This window comes from Microchirus variegatus, assembly GCF_963457635.1.
Source record: "Microchirus variegatus genome assembly, chromosome: 13".
Lineage (NCBI taxonomy): Eukaryota > Metazoa > Chordata > Actinopteri > Pleuronectiformes > Soleidae > Microchirus > Microchirus variegatus.
In genome coordinates, this window is record NC_139814.1 from 22,439,778 (window position 1) to 22,467,632 (window position 27,855).

A 27,855-nucleotide genomic window follows, 5' to 3' on the forward strand; every position below is an offset into this window, starting at 1 on the left:
GTTTTCTTCTTCTTCTTCTGCTTCTTCTTCTGCTGCTGCTGTGAAGCTCAGAGGAGGAGGAGGAGGAATGAGGGAAGACCTGGAACACACAGCTGCTCTGTTTGAGTGAGTGAGTGTGAGGCAGCAGTGTTTCAGCTTCTGCTTCCTCCACACTGTACACACACACACACACACACACACATATGCACAAACATACAGTGGGTGTGTCCACTGTCAGCCAAAACACACACACCCACACACACCAGCATCCTCTTTTTTTTTTTTAGTTAACACAAACCTATACAGTAACTTATGACACGTTTGTGAATAATACAGTTATATATTGCAAAACAGGCTCCTATTGGATGACACCAACTGGTTTTCTAAACGGGAGCAATATTTTTTACAGAACTGAGAACAGATGTTTTATTGAAGACGAGCCCAAATTAGCAATCGAGTCCATTCACTCTTTCCTTAAGACTTTTTTTTAAAGATACTCAACCAGCGACAGAACCAGAAAACACGTGTTAATTATTTGGTGTGCGACTCGACATTTCGCCTAATTTTGGTGCCAATGTCATCACTTGTAGGATTTTTGTTTTGCACTATTATTTTTATACTATTAGTGTTCCTAATAAAGTGACTGATTCCAGTGAAGCGTATCTAATAAAGTGGAAAGTGTCAGTGTAGTGTTCCTAATAAAGTGTCCCATGTACAGTGTCCTAATAAAAGGCTCTTAATTGTGAAGTGTTCCTAATAAAGTGACCGATTTCAGTGATTTCAGTGTTGTGTTCCTTATAGCGTGAATAATAAAGTGTTCGTGGACAGGACTAATGCGTCCCAATAATCAAGTGTTCCTAATAAAGTGACCAGTGTCCGTGGATTGTTCCCAACAACGTGATAAGTGCAGTATTCCTACTAAACTGAAATATCAGTTCCTTAAATGTGTTCCTTAAATAAAATGATCATAAAAAAAGTTTTAAAATTACATTTACTTTCTGTTTCAAAGGCCACAATTCAGCAGAGAACACATTTTTAAAATTCACTATATCCCAATAGTGGTTTACCATAAAGATAATAAAGATGATAAAGTCTCTTATTTTTTTAAAGAACTCTCATATAAAAGATTGAATAAAATGGATAAAAACTAGCAGAATAATCTTTCTCCCTCACTTTTAACATGGAAACCTATGGGAAGTTTGGTCAGTCGTCTCTATGCTTTTAGCTGATTTTAAAGCAGCATCATAAGTCATATGACAATGATTACTCTCATGGACACGAGTCAGGTTTGTTACGGTCAGGTTCAGGACGTCACGCACACTCCAGAAATAACCACAAAACTTAAAACTGTGGGTGCATCAAAGGTCATCAAGACGTCGATGAAAGGGTCTTGTGACCCATTAAAAATGTGATAATTAGTATTATTATTATTATTACTGACTGACTTGAGTGTTTCAGTTTCTGCTTCCTCCGCCCTGCACACACACACACAGTTGCACAAACACACAGCGAGTCCACTCACCGTCAGCCAAAACTCACACACACGCACACGCACACCAGCTTCCTCAAATAAATGCATGACTTAAACTGAAACTCAAACTTATACAGTAACATATGACTTATTTTCCTTAATAAAAAATAAATAAGTAAATGTGGTTCATGTCAACCACACTGGTGTTATTATTATTACTAGTTTTAGTCTAGTAATTTTAGGTTAGATTTCTGTCTGTTACAAGGTACAAACACAAATACAATACACACATCATTGTGGCATCATTTCTCGGTTATCTAACGTACAAAAGTCAACTTAGTCGAGAGATTAAACGTCGTAAAAGCGTACAGGCGGACTCTGAAGTGACACTGGGATTCGAACTGGATGACGTTTTTCACCAGATTATAAATATGACAGCTTATAAGATATGTCCATTATTGACAAGAAACATGTACAAAAGTGCACAATATCATCCATTTTTAGTCAATTACCGGACAAGTCCCTAATATAGAAGCATATTATGATGACAGGGATAACAGGCGTGTCCCTTTAAATGTTCTTGCTGCAAAGCATCGTGGGCCACTGACATAAAGTGACCTCTTCATGTGTATTACGTGCTAAAGGAAACGTTTAGCGCCAAGTCCGTGAAAACTTTACTTCCTGCCCCCCGGTGGTTGCCACTGTAACTGCGTCACTACATTGACATATTCATGATAAGACTCAAAACATGTGTAGTGCATGAAACGTTACCCAGTGTGATTTCTGTGCATTTTCTTGTGTCCAATTCTGACTCCACACATCAGGTCGGGCTCTGGTCAAACATCCACGGGTCTGGTTCGTCGTAAGTTAGTGGGGAGAGAGAGAAAATAAAAAAAAACACACACACAAAAAAAACCCACAAAACTCCCTGATAATCATACTGTAAAATTTTATTCACAAACAGTCACAACTTAAGGAATACATTAACAAAAAATTACCAGTAGAGGTAGCAGTCTTACGTCGCTTTTCCAAAACCAAAACGCTCATACGGAGCTAATAAGGGTGCGTGTTAGAAATCCTTCAATAAATAGCTTTCATTAAGTTTAAGTTATAGCTTTTTTGTTGCTGTTGAAAGTTGAAATATACATAGCCGTAATAGACGAAATGAAAAAAAAAAAAAAAAAAAAATCATAAACGCGCCTTTTCTCAATCTCATGTTACAGCTGTTAGTCTAATATCAAGTCAAGTCAAGACACTATAAACACAATTTGCAGGATGTAAAAAGGATTTGTGTTTAAACAGCTGCTGTGGTCACGCCAGAGATGCTCGGCAAACTACGCGCTAGAGTTTAAGTTCTCTTTTTTGAAATAAGTTCACCACAGTTGAACTTTAAGGGGCTAGTTGAGGGTTATTTTGAGTCGACATTGGCGGCGCCAACGGTGCCACCTGCGCCGACGCATAACTCGGCTGCCAGCGAGGGAAAAAAACAGGTTTTAACCACTGAATAAACAGCTTAAGTCGACAAGATCTAAAAGACGACTCGCCACGAGCCTGCAACTCTCCCTGGTCACAACAACGAATGGGTTTGAACGGAAATCTGAATGGAAACTGACCTTAATTCTTCATTAATACTTGATTTAAAACGTCAGGGAACGTCTTTCTGAGGAGTTCATGGTCTCAATAATCGCTCTCTGTGGAAGAATGGAAGATAAAGTATGAGGGGGGGTGGGGAGGTGGGGGCACCAGTGTGATTGACAGCTGGTTGCAAGTGTGATCCCTCTAAACGCCAAATCACGAATCTGGAGGCTTCAAAATTGGTAGGTTTTTGTTTTTGTAGCAGCTAGCCCTGCGAGCTATAAATGCTAATTTTCTTCTATGGACACTATGATGTGATATAGTGAGCCAAGTTTTCAGAACATGACAGCCTGCCCTCTAGTGGTGGGCGTTCTTCCTTTCCCTAAAGATTAGAAACGGCTCACTGATATAGTGAGCCGTTTCTACACTTTATTTACAATTTACAGATGGAAAACCTGTCTAATAGTGAGATAAAAGCACAAACAGTCTGTTATCCGTGTCCTGTCCCCCCCTCCCTTGGCAGCCAAGTTTTCATTTAGAGCAACCATCTGCTTCTCAGGCTGGTTCCTGCACAGTCAGCAGTCATGTGCCTCAAAAAACACAAGATCTAAATGAACAATCACTTTCTGCGTCACCAAAGAGGATGTGAAAGATATTAAGCGTTTTCATTTCTCTAAATGTCTTCTTTTTTTATTGTTTTATTCTGCCGTGTCCAATCAACAGCTCTTTAAACAGCAAACATCCAAATAAAATCTCTGATTCCGAGTGGAGAAATGACAAAATACATACTCTTAAAAGCTTCAAGACTAAATCAGCCGTCTCCATTAGAATGTTCACTCCGAAACTGAAATGCAAACAGGAATGTTTGGTAACGGACAAACTTCAACACTGAGATACAGACACAAACTAATGTCGGCAATACTGTGAAATACAAAGCAGATATTATGAAAATGAATTGTCCAACATGACGACTGACCGGAAAAAGATGCTCGTGACGCCATGTTTACGTGTCTTAAAATGAGTCTCTAAAGTAACGCTAAACTTTAAAAACACATACGCAGTTACACAGGTACGCTGGTTATTTGTAGCGCTGCTATTTTTTGTTTAATAAACAGACCGCTCCAGTTTGACTGTAGGTGCTCTAACGGCGCTAAACGAGCTAACGCAGCTAATGGAGCTAACTGGTGCCTGGACTCCGGTGTCGCGGCGAGTAAACATGACGTCACGAGCGTCTTTTTCTGGTCAGTTGTCACGGAAACGCGACGCACGTTATCGTGCGTTAACCAGCACTACTATTTTTTATAATCGCTAATCATTTTGAACCTTTTTTTCTTTGTTAAAACAAGATTTCTGATCGTTTTGACAAAGAAATCATTCAAACTGAATCATGCTGGTTTGTGGACAAAACAAAGACATTTGAGAACATCGTCATTTCCAGGTTTGACAAACACTGATCAACGTTTTTTGAACACTTTCTGACATTACACGAACCAAACGATTAATCGATTACGTAAATAATCCTTAGTTGCAGCTCTACAGTCCAGTGAATCGATGAGAAACTTTTCCAGGAGCCAGAACTCCACAAAGAGGCGGTCCAACAACAAACAATTTGCGTGTGACTGACAGGAAATATGCCAAAGAGTGGCATTTTACATTTTAAACAGACTTGGAAAGTGCAAATATGGTTCGATTAGTAGTAAAATAATATTTTGTCCGATTGACTCTCCCCATAGCCTTCATTTCCTGATATAAATGACACTTTTTTTCCCTCAGACAAAGTAACTACTGCTGATATTAAAGAAATATACACAGAGCTCATTCCTTTCAGTTAGCTATAAATAACGACAACAGCAGTGACAGCCAAATAAAAGCAAACAAGGAGTTCTACGCATAACGCTTCATTTGGGCATTTAGAAAGAAATAGGTGAAAATACTAGGATTTTGACATAGAGAAAAGGGGAGGACACTAATGGAGCCCTTCACTGCATTGGAGCCTGCCCTCTAGTGGTGGGCGTAAGGACATTCTTCCTTTTCCTAAAGATTCCCGCTCCTACTCTTTGATCTTACAGGGCCTGAATCTGGCAGTTTGAATCTCCGTCTCTTGTCACAGTGTTTCTTCCCCTCTCACCACATTCAGATTAGTGCAAGTTACAAGTCATCAATATGACACTAAAGATTAAACGGAAGGTGCACGGTGTGTGTGTGTGTGTGTGTGTGACGCTCAAAAACGATGTGTGTTAAACCTAACAAAGAGAACAGTGGAAGATACAAATCCTCGCGACCTCAGACACACACAAACACACACACACTCTCCATATTAACGTATATACAAGTAGTAGTCGTAGCAAAGAGAACTATGAAGTGTGACGCGGTGGAGCGAGCGCGCTGCATTCAGCAAAGAGAAAACACACTGGTGTGATGCACATTTCATAAATATACAGTATATAAAAGTCAGGTCATGATTTTACGGCCATTACAAAATGAAATTAAAGTGATTTCTTGTGATTTAAAAAAATGAATCATGGAAGTTATAAATGTTAGTGGTCTAAAAAGAAGCTTTTTGTCATTTTGTCCATGTACATCTCATACTTATATGATATATTATTTCAATAATTTACATATTTTCTTAATATAATCAAATAGAAATCTTGCAGTTAAAATGTACTGCAGTTTATGGCACGTTAAATGTTTTCAATTACAAAATAGAGGCGTTATATGGGTATTTTTGTGATGAAACAATTGTTTTGTCATTTCACGATCTGTACTAAAGAGACTTAATACTCAGTAGTTAAATAATTCAATGTTTTTTCTTCTAATTTTGAGATTAAAAAAAATTTGTAGAAGTTTGTCTTTGTCAGGAGAGTTAAAATATTCAGCTTTAACGTGTTAAATTAATGAGTAATGATGAGATACGGATCATATATGAGACTTATATAACAACAATTAGATACAGGAAATGTTATTTAAAGATAAATGTTGCAGCAGCTCAACATTATGGTCTGAAAAGTCTTAATTAAGTGCAATTATTTTCTTCTCTGCCGAATGCAATGTGCTTCCACACGTGACACTAAGACGTATAATATCTTTCCCTCTTAGTATAAGTTCTGCAGTAAACACCATGATGGCAGCGGGGTTTTTGTTGGTCGGACCCTGCATGTGGAGGAGAAGCAGAAACAGTAAATCACCTCAGGTGAGGGGGGAGGGGGGGGGGGGTTACTCGTCAGAACGCGGGACGCTGAACGGTTGGGTCGTCTGTTTGAGAGACGTCGTGTTGCCGCCGCAGTCCACGTACTGGTACATCTCCTGGGAAACCTGCTCCACGTGGCCAAAGTATGTCGTCGTGACGGTCACTCTGCAGAGGGAGGAAGAGGGCGGAGTTTAGGAGCGTACGCGCGGGTCAAAGTCAAAGGTTTAGGCGCGGATGAGAGTAACACAACTTACTGCATCATGACCACGATGTTGTGAACCCTGATGGTTTGGAGAGTGCAGTAGTCACTGGAAAACAAGATGGATGTGAGTAACTGTAGCATTGTGGAGCAGTTCGAAAATGGCTGCCAGGTGTTTAAGCCTGGACAATCTTCAGTTTGAGTGTTTCAGCTTCTTAAAAGGTACCATATTATACCCTATTTCTCTAAGTTAAAATAGTTCCCTGGTGTCCTAATGGTGAACATGTCTGTGACATGCTTTGGTCAAAATACCATAAGGATGAAGCACCACAGCAGTCGAATCACCCTGCCAAAACAGCCCTGTTCAGAACGCTCAGTTTAGTAGTATCTCTTTAGGTTCACTTTAAAAAAAAAAAAAAAAAGTAAAACGGAACTTAAGGGACAGGAAATGGCATCAGCCACAGAGGCTACTGGGAGCTAAAAGCAGTTAGCATTCGGAAAAGTGATCATTTGCAGGCTCCATGCTGTCATATATAACATGTATCCACTGGACAGATAAATCCTCTGAGGCTGGAAGTTTGTGTAGAACTCTGTGCTGCACTGTGGAGCCAAGGATAGAACTTGGCCCTCGCCAGCACTCTCGCGTGTTTTACGGACAAAGCGGAGCTCCGCGAGACAACGATTCCAAGAATTTAGCGCATTGTGACGTCCCAGTGAGTGCGGAAGTCAACATTGCGCATGTCATCTCCTGTACTTGGATTGAGGAGGACCACAAAAACACGAGTCATCTTTTAAATGATTAAAAAATTGATGTTGCATAATATGGGACCTTTAAATATGAATATTTTCTGGTTTACATCCTCCAGAAAAAAAAGAAAAGAAAACTGACCAATTTAGGTTTATGAGTGAAATAAAACACTTTTATTTAATCAACTATGAATATATTTGTTAGTTGCAGCTCTAATTAAGATATTTGCAGATTTAAAAAAAAGTGCCAGCCATATATTGACATTTTAAGATCACATTACTTTTAAGGAAGAAGAAGAATTCACAAGTGTTTTAACCTGTGACTGGTGTATGTGGCTTTGATATAAACAACACTGCCAGATGATCACATTACTTACTACATGTAGCTCATCTCATCTGCAATGATTGTGGGGACCGTATAATCAATCTGGAGACAGAAAAGAAGAGAACGACAAAGATTTAAGAGCTGTAGACACACACACACACACCAAGAGAACAAACGGTGAACTTGCTGTACCTGTTTCATGTCCAGAGGACTTATCGCGATGATGTTACTGATGCGGGATTTACCAATCACCGTCTTGGCAAACTGCACCTGCCCTGTGATGTTGGCTACCTCCACTGAGTAGTAGTTGTTGTTGGTGATGTTGAGAGTGTTCTGGAAGAAGTTAAAAACTTTTGTAAATCAATCGGTGGAATGTTATGTTAATGGGTTTAAAATAAACTCACTGTGATGTTGAGATAGACACTGCGCTTCTCTTGGTCATAGCTGACGTAGACGGACTTCACGCCAACGTAGGACACGTCGATGGAGCGGGGGAAGAGGAAGAAGACGGCCAGGCTGGACAGTAGCAGGCAGAGCACGACTGACGCCGTTACATACAACTTCCTGAAGAGGGCAGAAACGAGCACAGAATTACCTTCATAACAAGGTGTGGACTTCAAAAAGGTGCAAGGGTTTATGATGTACATATTGGCCAACAGGTTTTTAGCTGTAGTAATGCGTGTACTGCTCTTATCTATCTAGAAAGAAATGTTCTTTATACATGTTGATAGTTAGTTGATATACAACCCAAGACCCCTAAATATTGTATTAATAGTTAATTAAGCATGGGCTATAAACGGCGGGATATTCCGCCAATGTCATGTGAGCAGACTGTGAGTGAGATAAGCACTGATCATGTGTGAGAGACACAGTGACCATGTGAGCTATATGGAGAGTTTAAGATTAAAAACAATACATGGTGGAAAAACTGGTATCAAGCCATCAATAACAACCCGACACACTGTATTTAGCAGGTAAAATAGACAACTTGTTGGCCTAAAACTTGTGATGTTAAAACTGATTGCACACACCTGGTTTACAGGCTGCAGACAAACACAGTCAAACACATGAAGTTAAAATGTACTCACGTCCTCCTGGGCCGCAGCCTTTGGTCACTGTATGGAATCAATGCCACAAGTTGATTTTCTTGTCCTGAAACGCAGGCGGCAAAACTCAGTCAGTATCAGCACTCCATGGTGTAACTACCGTAAAGGCCTCATGACAGGATTATCACCGATACTATATAATCATTAGGTGTAGGACATGAAAGACGTTTGGCGTTACCTCTGGGGATCCTCCCGGTGCCCTGACACGTGGGACACGTCACACTGTCCCTTCCCGTGAACTCCACGTAAGGAAACTGGGAGACGTCTCCGTCCTTGCCATCCTCAGTTTGGGCGTCATCAGGAGAGGCCAGCCTGTTCTCATCCTCATCGTGGCCCTTATGCTTAAGGAGGTGGGAGAGTGATGTCCCCATAGTCACACCTGGAAGGCCAGCAATAGACTTTCAGTATCACTTCTATGTAATAACACCGTCCACACCTGTGCTCAATGACTGGCTGAGGTTAGTAGAAAGCAATGTTGACACAGTAAACAGAAAGAGACATTCATCCAGATCAAGATAAGAGCAGACTATACAATCACATACAATACAATACACTCAATCCTCATGACATGCGCCTATAGTTCTGTACAGATTAGATCACGTTCCGGCAATAAAACAAGTACAGAGACAGAGAATGAGTCAACAACTGGCAAACTGTATGTGTCTATGTACATTTAAAGTATAAATATACCAAAATTAACTAAAAAAATAAAAAGCAATATTTTAAAAACATACATGTTATGTGACTTCAAAGTACAACATATAGCAAACAACTTAAAATGGCTGTATCACGTTGACAGTTTAAAAGTCTAAACAGTTTATCCATGTGCTATAAAGTTTACGGGAAATTATTTATCAGTTAATAAGATGATCCCTCAAAATAATCCAACGTATAAACACGTCTCAATCGGCGTTACACAGACTTTGATTGACACACTATTTTGTCGATAGCTTAAAAGGTTTGTTGTCCCTAACTCGTTCAACACTAATAATGGTAAAAGGCTCGTTAGCTTAGCACGTCATTTACATGTTTGAGCTAATGTCACGCGCTGACAGGGAACGTACGACTGTCAATGTACATTATCTAACACTGGAATACAACAAACGCAAGAACGGGCTGTTTTAAAAGCCATTTTACAACAACAAACCGCCACAATAACAGCTAGCCACCTAGCCAGTTAGCAAGCTGACTAGCTGACAGTGAGCAAACTGCCCCCAAAATGAACGTTAGCCGCAGCTAGCGAGTTAAAAACAGCACATCGTCACGGAGCGAACCGCAGCAAAACAACACATTGAGTTGTTTTCAACTCAACGGGAGAAGAAACTGAGATATATTACCCGAATGTGACTGTTAGCTTAGCAAGCAGAGTACAGCTGACTGAGGATCATGCAGTTTTGTTTATCCACGGAGCGACTCACACATGCGCGTGTGCGGCTTAGATCGCCCCCTTGTGGGTGGATGTAGTGCATGTCATAAATTCTGCCTCTCCATCTTCAGTGAATGGAGTCACATGAGTTTAAATAAGTATTATATTATAATTAACATTTTATGATTATTATGATGATGATGATGATGATTATTATTATCAATAATAATGATAATACGAATTATAATTATTATTATTATTATTATTATTATTATTATTATTATTATTATTATTATTGTTATTGTTGTTAATAATAATCATAATAATAATAATCATAATAATAATAATGAAAATGAAGTTAGATGCAATAATAATAATGCATAATAAATAATAAAATGCAACCCAAAATGAGTGCACACTCACTAACTGATCTACTATAACAAAGTCCTCTTAATTGAGATCCTGAGATGTTAGGACTCGGCCACTTGATGGCAGTGTGTATCCAAGTTCTCGATCAGATTTAATCCAGTTATTATTATTGTTCACATCTGGCAGTGTTGTTTATGTCAAAGCCACAGACATCAGCAGTCAACGGTTATAACAATTTTGAATTCTTCTTCTTCCTTAAATATTCTGGATCAGATGAGTAGAAGAGTCTTCAAATGTAGTAACTTTTACTCTGAGTAAAAGGAATTTTAAGTAAAATTTCATCAAAATAGTGGTACTATTTACCAGAATATGTCAGGATTCTTTCCACCTCTGGATAATTAGATAACAAGATTCTGTCCAGTCAATCATGGCACAATTTGCAAGTATGATGTTTTCATTCCCAGCCGTGGAAAGCCGTCATATTTCATCCCGACGGAGTCAGTCAACTCGTCACGATCGCGTCAAAGCAGAGGTCGTGACCTTTGCAGCCGCGGTCACACCAGCTGCAGAGACTCACCCTGCAGAAGAACTCCTGTGTTTGCTCAACACGAGTTGTACTGGACTGGACTGTAATAATGTCGCTGCTGGTCGAGTGTAATCACTCATGCGGTCACTTCAGCGCTGAATGACTGTGATTAATTGTTGTTGCTGCTGCTGCTGCTGCTGCTTTGTGCTTCGCCGGTGACCTGTAGTTCAGTCAGGAGAGACTTGGAGGGGAAAAATGATGTGAGAGAGAGAGTGAATTTGAAAAGACGACATTTATTTTGTCCCGACAGGAAACAGCACTGTGCTTCTCATCCATGAAGGCATATAAATCACGATACACAATATTTAGAATAATGAACATATACTACTGTACACACAGAGCAATACCTACATAAATTGTGGGGGGCAGTATAGAGTCGATAAAGCAATTTAATCAAGTCAATCTGCGTTTACGTTGGTACACATTTAAAAGTTTGCGGTTGACTTTGCTGTATTCAGGTTTCAAACTGAAGCTGGGTTTGTTTTGAATTGAAATCCTGGACCAGATGACTTTGGTCCCTTGAGGTCACCCTGACCTTGACCTGAATTTAAATGATGTGCCAAATTTGAAAGTCAGCAGTGGCCTTTGATTTATTTGACCCCCAAAATCAAATCAGTTTACCCTTAACCCCCGAGTGCTTGTTCTGCCAGATGTGATGTCATTTCTACGAGTGTTCTTTGTATATAACGTTGATAAAAAAACACGAGGTGACCACGACCTTCACGAGGTAACCACGACCTTCAAGGATTCCTTGGAGATGAGGCGACATTGTAGAGTAGAGTTGTGTTTCTGTTTCCCTTTGATTTAATTACAGTGATTTTTTGAAATTGAGGAAATGACCCATTTGCCCTGATGCACTTTAACAGTGGGAAGGATTTTGAGGTGACCTTATTTAAAAAGAAAAAAATTAACTATCTTGAAATGACTTGAACTTTTCTATAATAACAGTCAGCATCACCCTGAACAATCATTTTTTGAAAATATTAGCAAAAATCTTAAGGAATACTTTTAATGAATTTTTGAAATTGAGCAAATTATCCATTTGCCCTGATGCACTTTGACAGTGAGCTGACTTTATTCCAAAAAAAAAAAAGTATCTTGAAATGACTTGAACTTTTCTATAATAATAGTCAGCATCACCCTGAACAAGGATCCATTGAAAATATTTGTAAACCTCTTAAGGAATAATTTTAATGAATTTTTGAAATTGAGGAAATAATCAATTGATGTAACCTTGTAGATTCATTGGAGATGAGGCGACATTGTAGAATATAAATGGGTCTCGACCTCTATTTGTTGCTCTAGTAGAAGTCTCTGTTTCTTTACCACTGGACCTTTAATGCTGACAAATTAACAAAGCACTTGTTTTCTCAGACATCGGAGCAGCAGATAAGAAAGTCAAAAAAAGGGACGTGGTGTTGTTGATGCAGCAGTCGTCTCAAAGCGTCTGCTGATAAAAAAGAAAGTCTAAATTCCTTCTTCTGACTGTCATAAATACAGATTTATGACAGCGGCCGTGAGATAAATCAGCGCTCGCGCGGCAGTTGTCATCGCAAATGTGGCGCACGTCAGTTTTTCCTCCAGCTTGACGTCTCTCAGTCAAAGCTGTTTTGACATCACAGACACATTTTTTTTATCAGTGTAAAGCTGAAATGAAATATCACCAGGAAGCAAATTCATCCACAAACGCTTTACACAGTGTGAACAATTAGCTCACTTAGATGGAGATAATGGCTTTTCAGGGTTTGCAAATTGGAAGGAAACATGTCTCAATGTGCTATATTAAGTAATTACAGGAGTTGTTTTTAGACATTGTGATTACTGCTTCAACTCATTTGGAAATATCTTGATAGCTTTAGTATTTTATCAAATCAATCAAGTACTTGTGTGGTCTGGAAATGTTCAAAAATGTTGATTAGTGTCTTCAAATCTGGAAATGATGATGTTTTTCTCCACTTTATTCACGATATGAGCACAACACAGTTATTTTACAACGTTTATCTGCCCATGCTTCATGAACCATTCAAGCAATATTTAGGGATTTTCGGGTTGTATCGAGGGCTTGCAACGTACAATTGTTTGGACAATCGATCATTTTCCCGATTCATTGAGTGCTTGTTTGGTCCACTAAATGTCAGAAAATATCGAAAAATGTTGAACTCAAATGTCCACAAAGCAAAAATCACTCCGTTGTAATGATTTCTTTGTCACATGGAGCAAAGAAACTGGGCGATATTCACTTTTAAGAAGCTTTAAAATCAAACAAACACTCAAACCGATGAAAAGATGATCAAAATAGTTGACCTTTTGTTGAGTAACTGATTAAAAAGTGAGAATTTTATAGGAAACCATAACTTTTCTATTCGCCTAAAGGCCCCTGTATATTTTTTATGATCGGCATAAAAACGTTAACATCTCAAACACTCATAATTACCGTTAAATGACAGGACTCGGCAGAGCATTTTTCCATTTATTAAAGGCTATAAATAAAAGCACTACAGTGATACAGTAACACAAATAGCACACGGTGGAGAATAAAGCAGAATATAGGCCAAAGTTTAATGATGTTACTTAGCACAGTGTGTTTGTTTCGTGCTGTAACTAGGCCTCATTTAACAACGTCCAAAAGCTGCTCCCACATCTTTAAGAAAGCGCTCCTGTGATTGATGTGAACAGTCAAATAAAGGCCAAGGTGCAAAAACAATGACATTAGTACTGAATATAAAACGACAGAGTTTTGACCTTCATGTGAGAGGCCGTTTCCGTCGAGCGTCCCCCGATAAGCTTCGTTCTCCTTCTACGTCGTCTAATTAGCAGCTTCTCTGATTTGCCTCTGATTGCTCTTATGAAATCGTCGTCCTTGTCCGACCGCACAAGTGGGCAGTGATTGTGTCAGGGGAGGAAGGGAAGGAAGGAAGAAGGGTCTGGGTAAATCAGCACTGCATAAAGAGAGGGGACACAAAATGTCTCTTCACCTTCACTAACATGAGGGTCAAAAAGACCTGAATTAGGGTCCTTTTTCCTGCTTTATGAGTCCTGCATTCAGGTCAAGTTCCCCATCGGGCTGTGGACCTCGTTATCTAACTGTTTTTGTTTCATGCACTCTTAGAAATAAGGGTTCCAAAATTGTCCTTCAACAAGGGCTGAGGTTCTACCCGGAACCATTTGCTTCTGAAAAACCCTTTCCTGAAGAATGGGTTTTTCAGTAAGAACCATTTTGATCCACAGAACCCTTTACAACCCTTTTCCTGAATAAAGGGTTTTAAAGGCGTTCTTGGTGGAACCCTCCAAAAGGGTTCCAGGTGGAACCTTTGTAAAAAAGATTCTACCTGGAGCCAAAAAGGGTTCTCCTACGAGGACTACCCGAAGAACCTTATAGGGTTCTACTAAGCTCTATTATTTCTAAGAGTGTTGTCATCATTAGATTTTATTAGCTGTTTTAGAACTTTTTATTTCTTCCATACAATTCATATATAGAATAAAATGTCCACATCTGTGTCTTTAAAGCAGCGATCTCAATCTCATATGACCTGGAGGGGCTGCTGAACATCTGGTTTTCCATTATTTGCGATTAAATTTCAACATAAAAGTGTTTGTTTTGATAAGGAACGACGTATAGTTTGCAATAAAAATGCAAAATGAAGCTGTAATTACACATTAAGACATGCACAAATAACTCATTATGACTTGATATTAATCGATTTGGAGGGGTTGCTGCAGGTTGTGACTTTGAGAATCATTCATCCAGAGATCCAGCACTTTTATTTCTAAGAGTGAATAACCTCATTTAATTTCTAATTTCTTCATTATAGCATAGTCAGAATCCTGTATTTCAATCTGTTTCTCATCTGTTTTCCACCAGCAACCATCAACCCTTCATGCGTCATAAACTCAGTCACCTCTAGGGGTCGATAGTGAGGCCAGTTTGGGGTTGTTGTTGTTGCTGGGCGGCGGCCTCCCTCTCAGCCTCCACATGGCCTGTAGAAACAAAGGGGAGTGGTCTGCACCCTTCCCCTTGGTTGGAGAAGCGAAAAACATGGCTGACCCACATTCTAGGAATATCACCCCTCCGTTTCAGGGGCCTGAATAATGGATAGTTTGTCCCAAACAAGCACACATGGGATCGTCTGTTGCGTCCCGCGCAGAACTGGATCACGAGTCTGCGGTCGATGGAAAAATGGATAAAAGTTTGTGATCAGGAGCCGCTGCAATCAGAGATGAAAAGGAAATTTAGAGCAGCTCTTTTCATCTTCTGTGGCCTATATTTCACTTGTACGAGGCGCTTACGTTTACAATGTGTTATGAATATGTTTACCACTGTTTCTCCCACTGTTTTCCCACAGGAAACTGGCGTTCTCCTCACTCTCCACGCCAGATTTCATAGAGAAAATCCACTTCCTGTCTCCATTATTAAGTTAAAATGTGACATTTTTTGACTGGTGTTTGGAATCCTTCATTGGGATAAACCAAACGTAGCAAAGGAGGCAGCGGTAAACCCCGAGTTTCTGTTTCCGTGTGAGCTAAAATCACTGATTTTCTCCATGGACTTTGGTGCAGGAGAGTGAAGAAGCTTAAAAACTAGTGCTGGGCGCGTGACGTCATGTTTATGTGACTCCCAATGGTTAAAATGAGTCATGAAAGTAGCGCAGTTTAACGTGCCGTGGCACCGGAGTCCAGGCACTGTTTACAAGTTAGCTCCGTTAGCTACTTTAGCGCAGTTAGCGCGCCTACAGTCGAACTGGAGCGGTTTGTTTATTAAACGAAAAGAGCATGACGTCACGCGCGTCTTTTTCCAGTCAGTCGTCATGGAAACACGTCATGCGGTAACGTGCCCTGCACTATTAAAACCATAAGGTTCAAGTAAACAAAGGCTGAGATAAAGCAGTAAACGTATTGTGGTGTAGATTTTATCAGGTGAGCCTTTTGTAATGGTGCTAAAATCAGCTTTTTCCCTGCCTTTTCCCAGGCACCGTTTACCAGTTAGCTCAGTTAGCTTTGTTAGCTACTTTAGCGCCGTTAGCGCGCCTACAGTCGAACTGGAGCGGTCTGTTTACCAAAAGAGCAGCGCTACAAATAACTAGCGTACCTGTGTACTGTGTATGTGTGCCTCTGTTTTTAAAGTTTAGCGTCACTTTAGAGAGTAATTTTAACAATCTGGAGTCACGTAAACATGACATCACATGCGTCTTTTTCCGGTCAGTCGTCTTTAACGCCATTAACGTGCCCAGCACTATTAAATACGTAAAGTTCAAGTTAAAAAAATGCTGAGATAAAGCAGTAAACATATTGTGGTGTAGATTTTATTAGGTGAGCCTTTTGTAAAGGTGCTAAAAAGCAGCTTTTTCCTTGCCTTTTTCCAGGCACTGTTTACCAGTTAGCTCCATCAGCTGCATTAGCTCCTTTAGCGCACCTACAGTCGAAATGGAGCGGTCTGTTTATTAATAACCAGCGTACCTGTGTACTGCGTATGTTTGCCTCTATTTTTAAACTTTAGCGTTACTTTAGAGACTCATTTTAACAATTGTTAGTCACGTAAAAATGACGCCACGTGCCAGTCCTCATGGAAACGCGTCATGTGCTAATTTTAACGTTGTTAACGTGCCCAGAACTATTAAAAACACAAGGTTCAAGTTAAAAAAAAGGCTGAGATAAAGCAGTAAACGTATTGTGGTGTAGATTTTATTAGGTGAGCCTTTTGTAAAGGTGCTAAAATCAGCTTTTTCCTTGTGTCCTTGCCTGCAGCTTCTTCCTTTTTGTAAGTGAGGATGAGATTCAATGTCTCAGACACGGTAACCTGACAACAACAGAGTGCCAGAGGCACACGGTGCAGAGTCGGCGCTATAGCCGCACCTGAATTATCCCATTAACACCCTCTTTTGTTCCCTTTAACACATCCTGTACGACGCTCTCTCGTAGCTCGTCATCCTGACACGGAGAGCGCGGCATATCCGATTCAAGAGCTGAGCAAACGGAGAGCACATCAATTTTACCTGTGTGTACAACACGCAGGAATAAGTGGCTCCAATTAACCCCGCTGTTTCCTCACAGTCGCCCCCGGCGCTCTCCTATTTCCCAGCGTCCTTCCTGTGATTTCCTCGCCCCCAGAACAACCTGACAGGAAATAGCTGACGATTCCTATTGTCTTTCAGCGTGACATCAATAGCTCATAGTCTCGCCGCGCCTCGTCTTCTCGGACTGTGAGGGAAATGTTTTGAGCTGATGGGGAAAAAAAGTTTTTTTCAGAGAGTCGAAATTTTATTGGAAATTTACCAAGGAAGAATGGAAATGAGCGATTAGAGTTGACATTTGACCTTTCACCAGATGATCACAGATGTGATACGTGGTATACGTGAGTACACAGTTCTGACACTTTTTTCCTCTTTAAAGTACTTCTACTTTACGGTACTTGCGATTAACTACAATCTGTTTTCTTAATATAGAGGAATTTCAGCACCTTAATGATATTTTTCCAAATTTAAATTCTTATAAAAATGCTTCTTCAGCTCATTAACATGCAACTGATGTGCGGTGTACATAAAGTTTATAGCTATTGCTAGGTTTCAGACAACAGTGCAGAACAGCCCCTGTATTATTTTTAAAAAGGGGGAGGAGTCTTTGACGATGAGCCTTGCACTGATTGGACAAGAGAGTGATGTAAACCAGTGATGCAAGCATGGGCTAAAAAATAGCCAATGACAAAATGGGAACGCAGTGGCTTTCACTTGAAAAATAGTTATTTAAGGAGTTTAGTTACACTTAAAATCATCAGGATCAAACATAGTTATTCTATATTTATCCAATTGTAAATATTTAACGTGTTACACACAAATAATTACGTAATTAGAAATATATTTGTGACATATCTGCATGGAAATATAGATAAATGATGAGTCTAATATATATATTGTGTTGAGTAGTGTATGTTCATTAGTCAAGAATCTGTAGAAATCAGTTTATTTTCCCAAGGGTTCTCTCTAAGTTAAAGGCGAGCAATATTGGATATGAGAAAATAGAAATGAGAAGGTGGCCAAAATCGCCAAAATCTATCGTATAACATAAGTAATAAACATTTGATTTCACAAATCCACAAAATGAGAAACACAGTCTTTTTTAGACGCCTCCTGTTGCTTTTTCATTCACTGACAGGATCCATAATATCACTTTTGTCACTTGTAAATATGTCTGTAACTGTGGTCTCGCTGCGTAATCAACCACATGCTGGAAACACACACTCACGCAGTTAGAGGCGCCGAGGCGCAAGTGACATTTTCCCTTCTTTCAGAAATGGAAAATTGCTTTTTAACACATTTCCATATCCCTGACAAAGAGGTTCAAGTGTATAATAAATTAAAAAGATACATTTCAGCACACATGATATGAATCCCTTAAATTAAAAAAAAATATATGAAAATACTTTTTTTTTTTGCCCTTGAGCTTGAGGAAGTGCGTCCTTCTTACAAATTCCTCTTTTTTTCCATGACCCAGATTTTTCGTCTTACTGTAAAGTTTAATAAATGGGGCCCCACAGAAGCTGTTGACCCATTTATTAAAAACACACTCCCTGTACCTCACTGTTCAGGTCATGAAGGTGCAACTGATTCGTATTTTTTCGAGGGCACGGAAATCGATGTGCGTCGCGCGTTAAACGCTGAATTATCCTCATTGGCAAGATTTGCCGAGGGTTTGCACAAACATCATTTGGAGGAATTGGATTGAATGAGTGCTATAAATACAATGTAATCTCCGCTCCCCGAGCTGGCACACTGTGACACTGATATTGACATTATGCAGAGCTGATTTCATTTAATCCAAGGCAAGTTGCTGGAGATACCCAGGCGTGGGCCTCATTCAGATGCAGGAGAACGCTCCCACCAGTGAGAGCTGGAAATGTGAGACAAGGCAGACTTTGCACAAGAGTCCTTGGTTTGACTTTGAATCGGAATCAAATGTCTGAAGCAGAGCGGCAACGATTACTCGATTACTTAATTCTGCAAAAACTCTTCATTTAATTCCTATCTCGCGCGGCCTGTTCGGCGCAGGGATCGTTGTTCCACACGGACCGCTTTAGCAGACGCACAGCAGCACAAGGTGCAGTGTAACCACTGTAAACGACAACTGGCGTACCACAACAGCACGTCCTCAATGATTCAGCATCTGAGCCGAAAGCATCCAGTTGCTAATGCTAATGCCGCCAGCACACGCTAACATCTGTTCAGTGCATGGATCGTTGTTCCACACGGACCGCTTTAGCAGACGCACAGCAGCACAAGGTGCAGTGTAACCACTGTAAACGACAACTGGCGTACCACAACAGCACGTCCTCAATGATTCAGCATCTGAGCCGAAAGCATCCAGTTGCTAATGCTAATGCCGCCAGCTTACGAGGGCTGCAGCTATTGAATAGTTTCGTTTAATTCCTATCTTGCGCCGTATGCGGCCTGTTCAGCGCAGGGATCGCTGTTCCACACGGACCGTTTTAGCAGACGCACACTGCACAAAATGTCCAAAGGGTGGCACCATTTCACGCTTAAACAAGAAGCCAACAAACTACTAAAAAACTGGCGTACCACGACAGCACATCCTCAATGATTCAGCATCTGATCTGAAAGCTAACACATCCAGTTGCTAACGCCACCAGCACACGCTAACGTAAACAGTGAGGTTAGCTGATTTGATGTAGCTTACAAGGGCTTCAGCTATCGAACATTTTTGTTGAATTCCTATCTCACGTGCTATGCGGCCTGTTCAGTGCAGGGATCATTGTTCCACACGGACCGTTTTAGCAGATGCACACCACACAAAATTTCCAAAGTGTGGCACCATTTCACGCTTAAACAAGAAGCCAACAAACTCCTAAAAAACTGGCGTACCACAACAGCACGTCCTCAATGATTCAGCATCTGAGCCGAAAGCTAACGCCGCCAGCACACGCTAATGTAAACATTGAGGTTAGCTGATTTGACGTAGCTTACGAGGGCTGCAGCTATCGAATATTTTCGTTTAATTCCTATCTCGCGCTCTATGGGGCCTTCTTGGCGCAGACGGGGGGCCTTCATTGTTCCTCACGGACCGTTTTAGCAGACGCACACACCTCACATCTGGAGTGTAGCTGGCACGATGGCGGAGACGGATGTTAGCTGATTTGATGTAGCTTACTAGGGCTGCAGCTATTGGATATTTTTGTAATCAAGTATTTTTCTGATTCGAGTAATCAGATTAAAAAAATTAAAAAGTAAAAAAAATTCGGAAAAATATTTAGAAAAATTCAAAATAATATAAAAAAATTAAGAAAATATAAAAGATTCAAGAAAATGAAAAAAATCAAGAAAATATAAAAAAATCTAAAGAATATAAAAAAAATCCCCCAAATTTTTCTTCCCCAAAAATAAAATACATTTTGCATTTTTGATAATACTTAATTACAAACATATTTGATAGCTGCAGCCCTAGACTGAAGCAGGAATTTTAAAACTCTGCAAACTAAACACTGTCAATGAGTTGCGATGGCTTCACTAAGGTCGGTGAAGTTGTTACATGGAATTCTGTGATGCGGAATCATTCGGTGCCAAGCATGTGATTGGTGTTGAGCAGCCTGACAGGCAGAGGGAAGGATGCACCAGACCTGGAGGTCCCTGTCTCCAGGAAGGAATGCTGTAGTAGATCTCTCATTGGTAGAGCCTTTAAAAAAAAAAAAAAAAACCTTGAGGGGGGGTCGCGGCGAGCGCAGCAGGGAGTTGGGGTGTTGGGGGATGGGGAGGAAAGCATGGGTGGAGGAAAGATGAAAAACAAGAGCGCATTGGTTACTCCGACCTCGTTACAGCTAATAACCCGTCTGCTGGATTTGCCTCTGCCACCTTCTATCGCTTCTTTAAAGTTCTGTCAACCGAGGTCTCCGCAGACTGGCTTCTCTTTTTTTTTTTTTTTTTTATGATTATTATAATAACACGGCAGCAAAGGTATGCGTGACAACCTAGTGTCACCTCCAAAACATGAAATCCCAGATGTGAAGGAGAGCAGCCGTGACAACACTGTGAGTGTGCGTCGTCTGAAACCGGTGCAGAATTTGGAAATTATGCAGAAAAATGACAATTTGAAATACATTTTTATTAATATGCTTTGATTTTTTTTGACACACACGTGGAAACAAAGTTGGCACCAAGACCTTAAACTAGTCAGGAAAATGTTTACTGCCATAATAAATCAAATGAGAAGTTCAATTTTTCCCTTTTTACTAACAACTAACTGCAACTTCCTTACTACTTCCTAGGCTTCACTTTTCAAACGGTAATGCTATGTTGACGTTTCAACGCAGTCTATGGAAAACTAGAGAAAGCACAGTTACCCCACAGTGTCAGTACACTCCTGTGTCTTGAAAGGTCAACGATTGTTTTAAAGAAATCTAAACAGATCGCCACCAAAATCCTTGGGCCATGACCTCCCTCTTGAGACAATTGAATCAAAGTTGGTCCTTTGCATTTTGAGAAATGTTGCTCACAGTCAACCAAAAACATAACCTCTGAGTAATGAAGCCATAATGAAAGATTTGGAGAGAGTGTTGGATGCAGCTGAGAGTCTCAGAGATGGAGATATTGCCTGTTGTTTGTGATCAAATTCAAATCACTGATATTTAGCCTACAAAGTGCTTCATGGGTCTGCTCCCACCCACTTAGATGCTCACGTTACCCCTTGACTACCTCATTCGTCAAAGGATTGTCATCTGGTGGTGCCAACACCCCTTACGAGACAATCCGGACTCTTGGAATGACCTACCGAGCGCTACCAGAACAGGTGGCCTGGTGGTCTATCATCAAGAATCTCTTGAAGAACCAGCTCTTCCAAGGGCATCTTCTGTCCTGGATCCACTTCTAAACTTTCACCATCTGTCAGTCTACTGTTCCTATCTAATGGATGTATTTCTTCTATGTAGCTTAGGCCCACTTTACATTACGCTTTTCGCGACAGCGGGAACGTCTTCAAATTTTCTCCCGACAACTCAGCGGGACTCCCCAACAACTTCAAAGTGCGTATAAAGCAGGGGTTCTCAAAGTTTTGATACCTGAGGGCCAATTTAGGAACCCAACGTTGGACTGAGGGCCGCCAAAGGGAAAAAAAAGGAAAAAAAACAGAAATAAATCCCATTTGTAATCATTTTAATGACCAGATTGCAGTTCTACAGTTTACACTTATTGGTCTGTATCCAGTAATGTCCAATAAACATTTAACATGCTCAAAACTATCAACTGTAATTAATTGCGGGCCGCCAGAAATGTGTCTGCGGGCCGCCATTGGCCCCCGGGCCGCACTTTGAGAACCAGCGGTATAAAGAGAATGCGTCGGGCTCGCGACAGTGCGAGGTCAGGGCTTAGGCTATTAGCATACAGCTCGCGCTAATTAGCATATACCCCCGGGACTTTTGTTCCCAAAAAAAAAAGGCGGGGTTGAAGGAGGGCGCTGGACGCTGTACGTGGAGCACCTCCGAAAACCAAGCGCCTGATCAGTGTCTGGTTGGAGGACGAGATCCAGAAGAAGTTGGAGTCATCACAAGGAACAAGATATGGCCTACGTACAAATGCAACAGCGGATGCGGGAGGCCGGCTACGATCGCACAGTCGAGCGAGTAAAGAGGATAGTTGTAAGCGCTGTGGGAAATTTCGCCGCCGTCGTGAAAAGCGTAATGTAAAGTGGGCCTTATTCCTCTTTTGTGGAGTCCCTTCGGATAGAAGAGGAACGAGTGCATCATCTAACGACGAGCTCCAGACACGCAGAGAGAACTCTAAAATAGCACCTAACCAGCTATTCTTGCATAACAACACTGATTGATACAGTGATTATAGAAAAGCCCACGTTCAGCTGCATGGATGTGGACCAAGTGCTGAACAATGTCTACGCGGCCTGTGGGCTGATCAGCGCAGATTATTGGCAGCGGAAGCAGATGCAGCAGATGCAGCAGCAGCAGCAGCCCGTGAGCCTGTATTCAGCGTAGGGTCATTTGGCATCGGCCTCCTCGATAGCGACGAGACCGATTGCAGCCGAGTCTGCTCCACATCCTGTTTCCAGCTGACATTAAAGGAAGTCAATCACAAGGATTAATCTGAACTGAACGTCCAACGCGAGCCGCAGCAGACGTGGAGAGAAAATACTTTTTTTTATTTTTCCCTCGACAAAGAGAACACGCTGCATTCTTCCTGTCGCTCTCGCGGTTCCCAAACTTGTGTATGATTGCAGGTTTGCCTGATTGACTGTTCGAGTGGCTCCTGGGAGCTGATTGGTCGTGCACAGGAAGTTCCAGTATAAGAGGCCTAATCATCCCAGCTGCAGCAGAACACAACACACTTCCCTTAAATCACTCGCAGACACACAGCCGGCAGACATCTCATGCATGTTTTAAATAAACATTTAAATAGGTTTGTTTTATATGTCGCTGGTAATTTCTTGGGGGGGGGAGTTGGCAACAGAGAGTTCCTCTCTTCACTCATCATGTTTTTCCCTACAGGCCTGGCTGTAACAATATGGGGACCCATATTAAAAAAAAAAAAAGAAAAACCATCATGACCTAATTTGCAATATAATCATAACAAGAGCAAAAAATGTGTTTCTCTGCCTTTTCAGGAACACAACAAATCAATGTGTTTAATAATTCCAACCGCTGTCTCCACATGTTTCTGTATCTGTGAATTTTGGAACGCAGAAGCATCACAGCGACGATTTAGGTCGAGGAATTAACATCAGTTCTCTGGAGTGACGCATTTACATCCACAGATATTGAAGGCTGTAACCAGGGCCTGATGTTAACCTGCCACAGTGGCTTCTTCCGAGCCAAATTATTTAGTTTTTGTGCCTTAAAGGTGCCATATGTAAGAATGTGGCCAAAAACGGTTATTACACCCAAATTCAAAATACAGAGGTCTTTTAGGTTTCGTTTTCTGACGTAACTGGCAACCCGTGGTTGCTCGGCAGCTGAGACTCTACTGACTGCAATGATTGGTAGAAGGCGGTAGGTGGCGCCACATGCCAAAACATGATTTCAAAACATAAACGTGATTTGCAGTCAGTAAAATATTTTTTTGAATGTGAATATTTTGTCTGTACTGTTGTTGTTGGTGAGTTCAGTTTGTTATATGAACATTATTCTTGAGTCTCTGTGACATATTAGGAGGATTTTATGGCCAGTTGCTTTAGATTTATTACATAATGCACCTTTAAATAAAGGTGAACGACACAGAACATGCATTTATATGATTATTGAACTTGTTCAGAATACAAATTAAGCCTCAGAACACAGAGCATTTTCCTCTTCAAAGCCTAGAAAATGGACACTGTGGCTGATTTGTCCTTCCAGGCTGCCGTAGACACACGTTAGCACAACACGGTAGCCTTTTATATGCTAATATTTACGTGATAAAATGGAGAAAACTACAGTACATTTAAACTGTCAATATGGATGACGAAAAAGAGCCGCGTTGTGTTTAGCTAAACTATGATTAGCTAAACGGTTGGAGATAACCACGTAACGCTAGCTTTTTCTGCTCATGTGCTGCATGTTTGTAGGAAAATGTGTATTTTTTTCGTCAGGCCATGTGGTATTTGAAAATTGATACAGAAATTAAAAGCGAATTCTGCATAATTCTGTTGAACATGTCATTAACAGGAACATATTAGCATGTCTATATAACCTTTGCTCATGTAGAGAGCCAATTTAAAAAAAAAAACCAGTATTTCCCTTATCTCATCATCCATGTGCTCGGGTTGATTGATTGATTTGTAATTGCACAAACAGCAGCGCGGGTGAAGAGGCCTTTCATCGGCGCACCGCTGCTCCTCGTCGCCTTGGCGGCGGCGGCATTCCGCAGGGACGCTAACGCAATTCTCACCGAGCAAATTGATAAAAATGATCAGGACACCGGGTGCAACTGCACACACTTAACGCCGGCGTCGGCTCTCAGGCTCCCGCGGGGGAATTTTGGAAGGGATGCTGAGGTGAAATCACCAGGTGTCAGCACTTGGATTTAAGTGTTTCCGCATCGGCAACATCGAGATCCTTGTTTGAACAACAAGAAAATAACGAAGATTCGATTTTACACGGACCTTGTTTGGATCAAAAACTGAATTCTAATGAGGCAGAAAATGGATGAATTCATCGTACTCTACAACCAGAGAAGGAACACAACGCTATTCCAACAATGACTCCTCACGTGAATGAGACCTGACAGCAGTGTGTGTGTGTGTGTTTCTCTACTCCCTTAACAACATCTATTTGCAGACACAGGACTCCATTCTCCTTGTGCTTAAGGTGCTGACGAACATTTAACAGCCGCGGGGCGGGTGGGGGGTGGGAGGGGATGACACAGCAGGGTCAATTCCATCTCGTACGTACAAGTCGGTGCCGTCGGTGCATCTGTTGGGGGGGACGGCGGCGGACGAGGCATACGAGAGAGGGTTTTCAACCTTGTCTTACAAGGCAAAGTCAGCTCTGAGTTCACCGTCTGTGACTTCCCCCCCCCTGTGAATACAGTGGATCTGGAGGCAGACGGTTGACATAATGTATGCGTGCAGAGGGAGACAGTGATTCCCAAAGACCAAAAATTATTACAACGCATGCAGAGATGTGTGTCATTTTTATTATTATTATTATTTCAGAGGAGCTGGTGGATTAGAGACGTGACGCATTTTCGTAAAAAAAAAAAAAGGGAAAATAATACATTTGCTCTGTGGGGATCCAATATTAGATTTGACTCAGTGTGGCAGCACTTATGTGTGCCGAGTGTTTGAATGCACCTCCTCACCTGTGAATACGGGCTCTGTTAACCCGGAATCTATTTGTCTTTCTTTAGAAACACAATATCAGACAATCATAGTTCCACACAGAGTGTTTAAATCTAGATAAATACAGAGGTGTGATGCACCAATACGGCTTCTTTGGTGCATCCTGCTGGTGATTCGTGCTAACAGCTCCAAAGAAATCTCACCAGTTGCCACTCGTAGAAAGGCCCTGCACGTCAAATTTCGCCGACCCTTGTATACTTGCACTTCGGGGTCCTGCAGTATCTGACTTCACCATCGGGTGGCGGTACGCAGACGCATTCCTACCAAAGAAGAAGACGAAGAGAACGACGCTACAGCTCGCTCGGACACTGGTCTGGTTTGAGCGGTTCACAGGTGAAAGGTCCGTCAGGCAGGGTTCGAGTCCGGGTGTCAGTCGGTTCGAGGGTTGCCAGGTCGAGGCTCGGATGACCATCGTTGGCGACTAGTTCTTCTGTTGTGGAAATGTTTTTTCTGCTTGTTGAGCGGGGATTAAAACTCCACCTACTGGTGGGACGGAAGTTATGTTCGCGGAAGAAACGCAATCTTTACGCACGATTCCAAAAATCTGAAAATGATGTGTTGGGTAAACCAGGGCCTTCGGTGTTAAGGTGATCTGGCTTGGGTTTCCTCTGCTGTAGAACTTCAACAAGGCCTGACCTTTGCCTAAAGTTACATAAAAAGACCTATTCTTTATTTAAAGATACTCAAGGGAAGTACATGCAATTTATTTCTGTCAATAAACCTAAATGTTAACCTGCGGCTTTAGAATCCACAGAGGGAAAGTGTTTGTTATTTGTGGAAATATAACGTGTCTGAAGTTCAGGCAGGTGACGCAAAGAACGTCGCTAACAACTCTGTTCTCCGACGCTAAAACAGCTGTTAATGCGATGTCGTCTGTTTGTCACGATGTCGCCGGAATAAAGAGGAGGGAGGGAGGGGTGAGGAGGGCGAAATATGTCACCGCAGGAAGGCAATCAATGTCTGTGCCAGGAGGAGATGAAGGGAAATAATCCATCAGTGATGTCTCATTGTCTGTCATTACCCCGATTACATAACGAGTAACGCTCGCTGTATGAACTTTGAAGCAATCACGAGAAGAAAAGTTTACAGAACTTTACGTCAGTGGTCTGAAAATACAGTCCTGTAGTCAGACAGATAAGCAGCAGGGTGAAGAAATTTGCTTATGAATACAAGGAAATCTGGTGAAAGCCAACGCAAACAAATGCTTCTTTCACGAGGGCCCAATGATCTTCAAACACCGTCTAAAACTCATCTCGGAGCCAAGTCAGTCAAGTTGTAACCAGGTTAACAGCGGCGTGCTGATCTCAGATGGTCACTCCCTGGCTCCATCTGCTCCGTCATTAGCATGGTAACGCGTTTTTCACGTGGAAATTGAATTTAGAGGCATCTGAAGACAATGACGTTAGACTGTTACGACTCAACGATCCTTGTTGGCCTCATCTGCTCCACGGTGTTACACTTTTAAAACACTGCAATAGAGACTTTGACTTTTGAAAGTAGAAACCTTGATCCTATTCAATACGACATTAGCTCAAATATGTAAATATTAGATTTGCTTTTGACAGAAATTCCGAATTTCTGGTAAAAACACTGTTTTTTATAGTGAGTAAAAGGTAAATATGCGAGTTAATTGAGTCACACGATTTGGTGGTGTGTCATGAGTCCGGAGGGAAATCCTCTCCTGGGCGAGTAATGTCTTTATAGACAGTTAGGCCGAGGCTATTACACCAAGGCTTTGTGTTTGTTTACACCAAATCCCCCCACCAGAATTTTCTCCACTGTTGAATCCTCTTTTTTGCACTTTTTATGAAGGGGTCCCCACCCCCCAATCTGGTCCCTGAGCCAATGGTGCGCATCCGACAATGGAGATGACGCTGAAAGCCGGTTGCACTCGTGGCCCCTGCCTGTCTGACTGAACTCATTTCAGGGATGATTTGCCTTGAGTGATATAAGCTGCTCAGATTACTGTTGAGTGTCTTTGTTCATGGTCGGGGGGGGGAAAGAGTCCAAACAACCTCATAAGCTCAACACAACACGCTCTCTAATGGCGCGTTTTCCACCTAAAGGAACGGTTCAGTGTTCAGTGCAGTTCGGTGCAGTTTGTTGCATATTTTAGTACCAA

At 41.3% G+C, this 27,855-nt stretch overlaps 1 protein-coding gene across 1 annotated transcript; it reads right to left on the reverse strand.

Moving 5' to 3' along the window:
• Positions 1-2,446: 2,446 nt before the first annotated feature.
• Positions 2,447-9,993, reverse strand: tmem106bb (transmembrane protein 106Bb). The gene is made up of 9 exons (XM_083899736.1): positions 9,927-9,993; positions 8,768-8,968; positions 8,572-8,635; positions 7,888-8,047; positions 7,676-7,816; positions 7,536-7,585; positions 6,467-6,520; positions 3,452-6,377; positions 2,447-3,303 (listed from the first exon to the last, which is right to left on the reverse strand). The coding sequence occupies exons 2-8, from the start codon at positions 8,958-8,960 to the stop codon at positions 6,239-6,241; spliced, it is 801 nt and encodes a 266-aa protein (XP_083755862.1). The 5' UTR covers positions 8,961-8,968; positions 9,927-9,993; the 3' UTR covers positions 2,447-3,303; positions 3,452-6,238.
• Between the last annotated feature and the right edge of the window lie 17,862 nt (positions 9,994-27,855).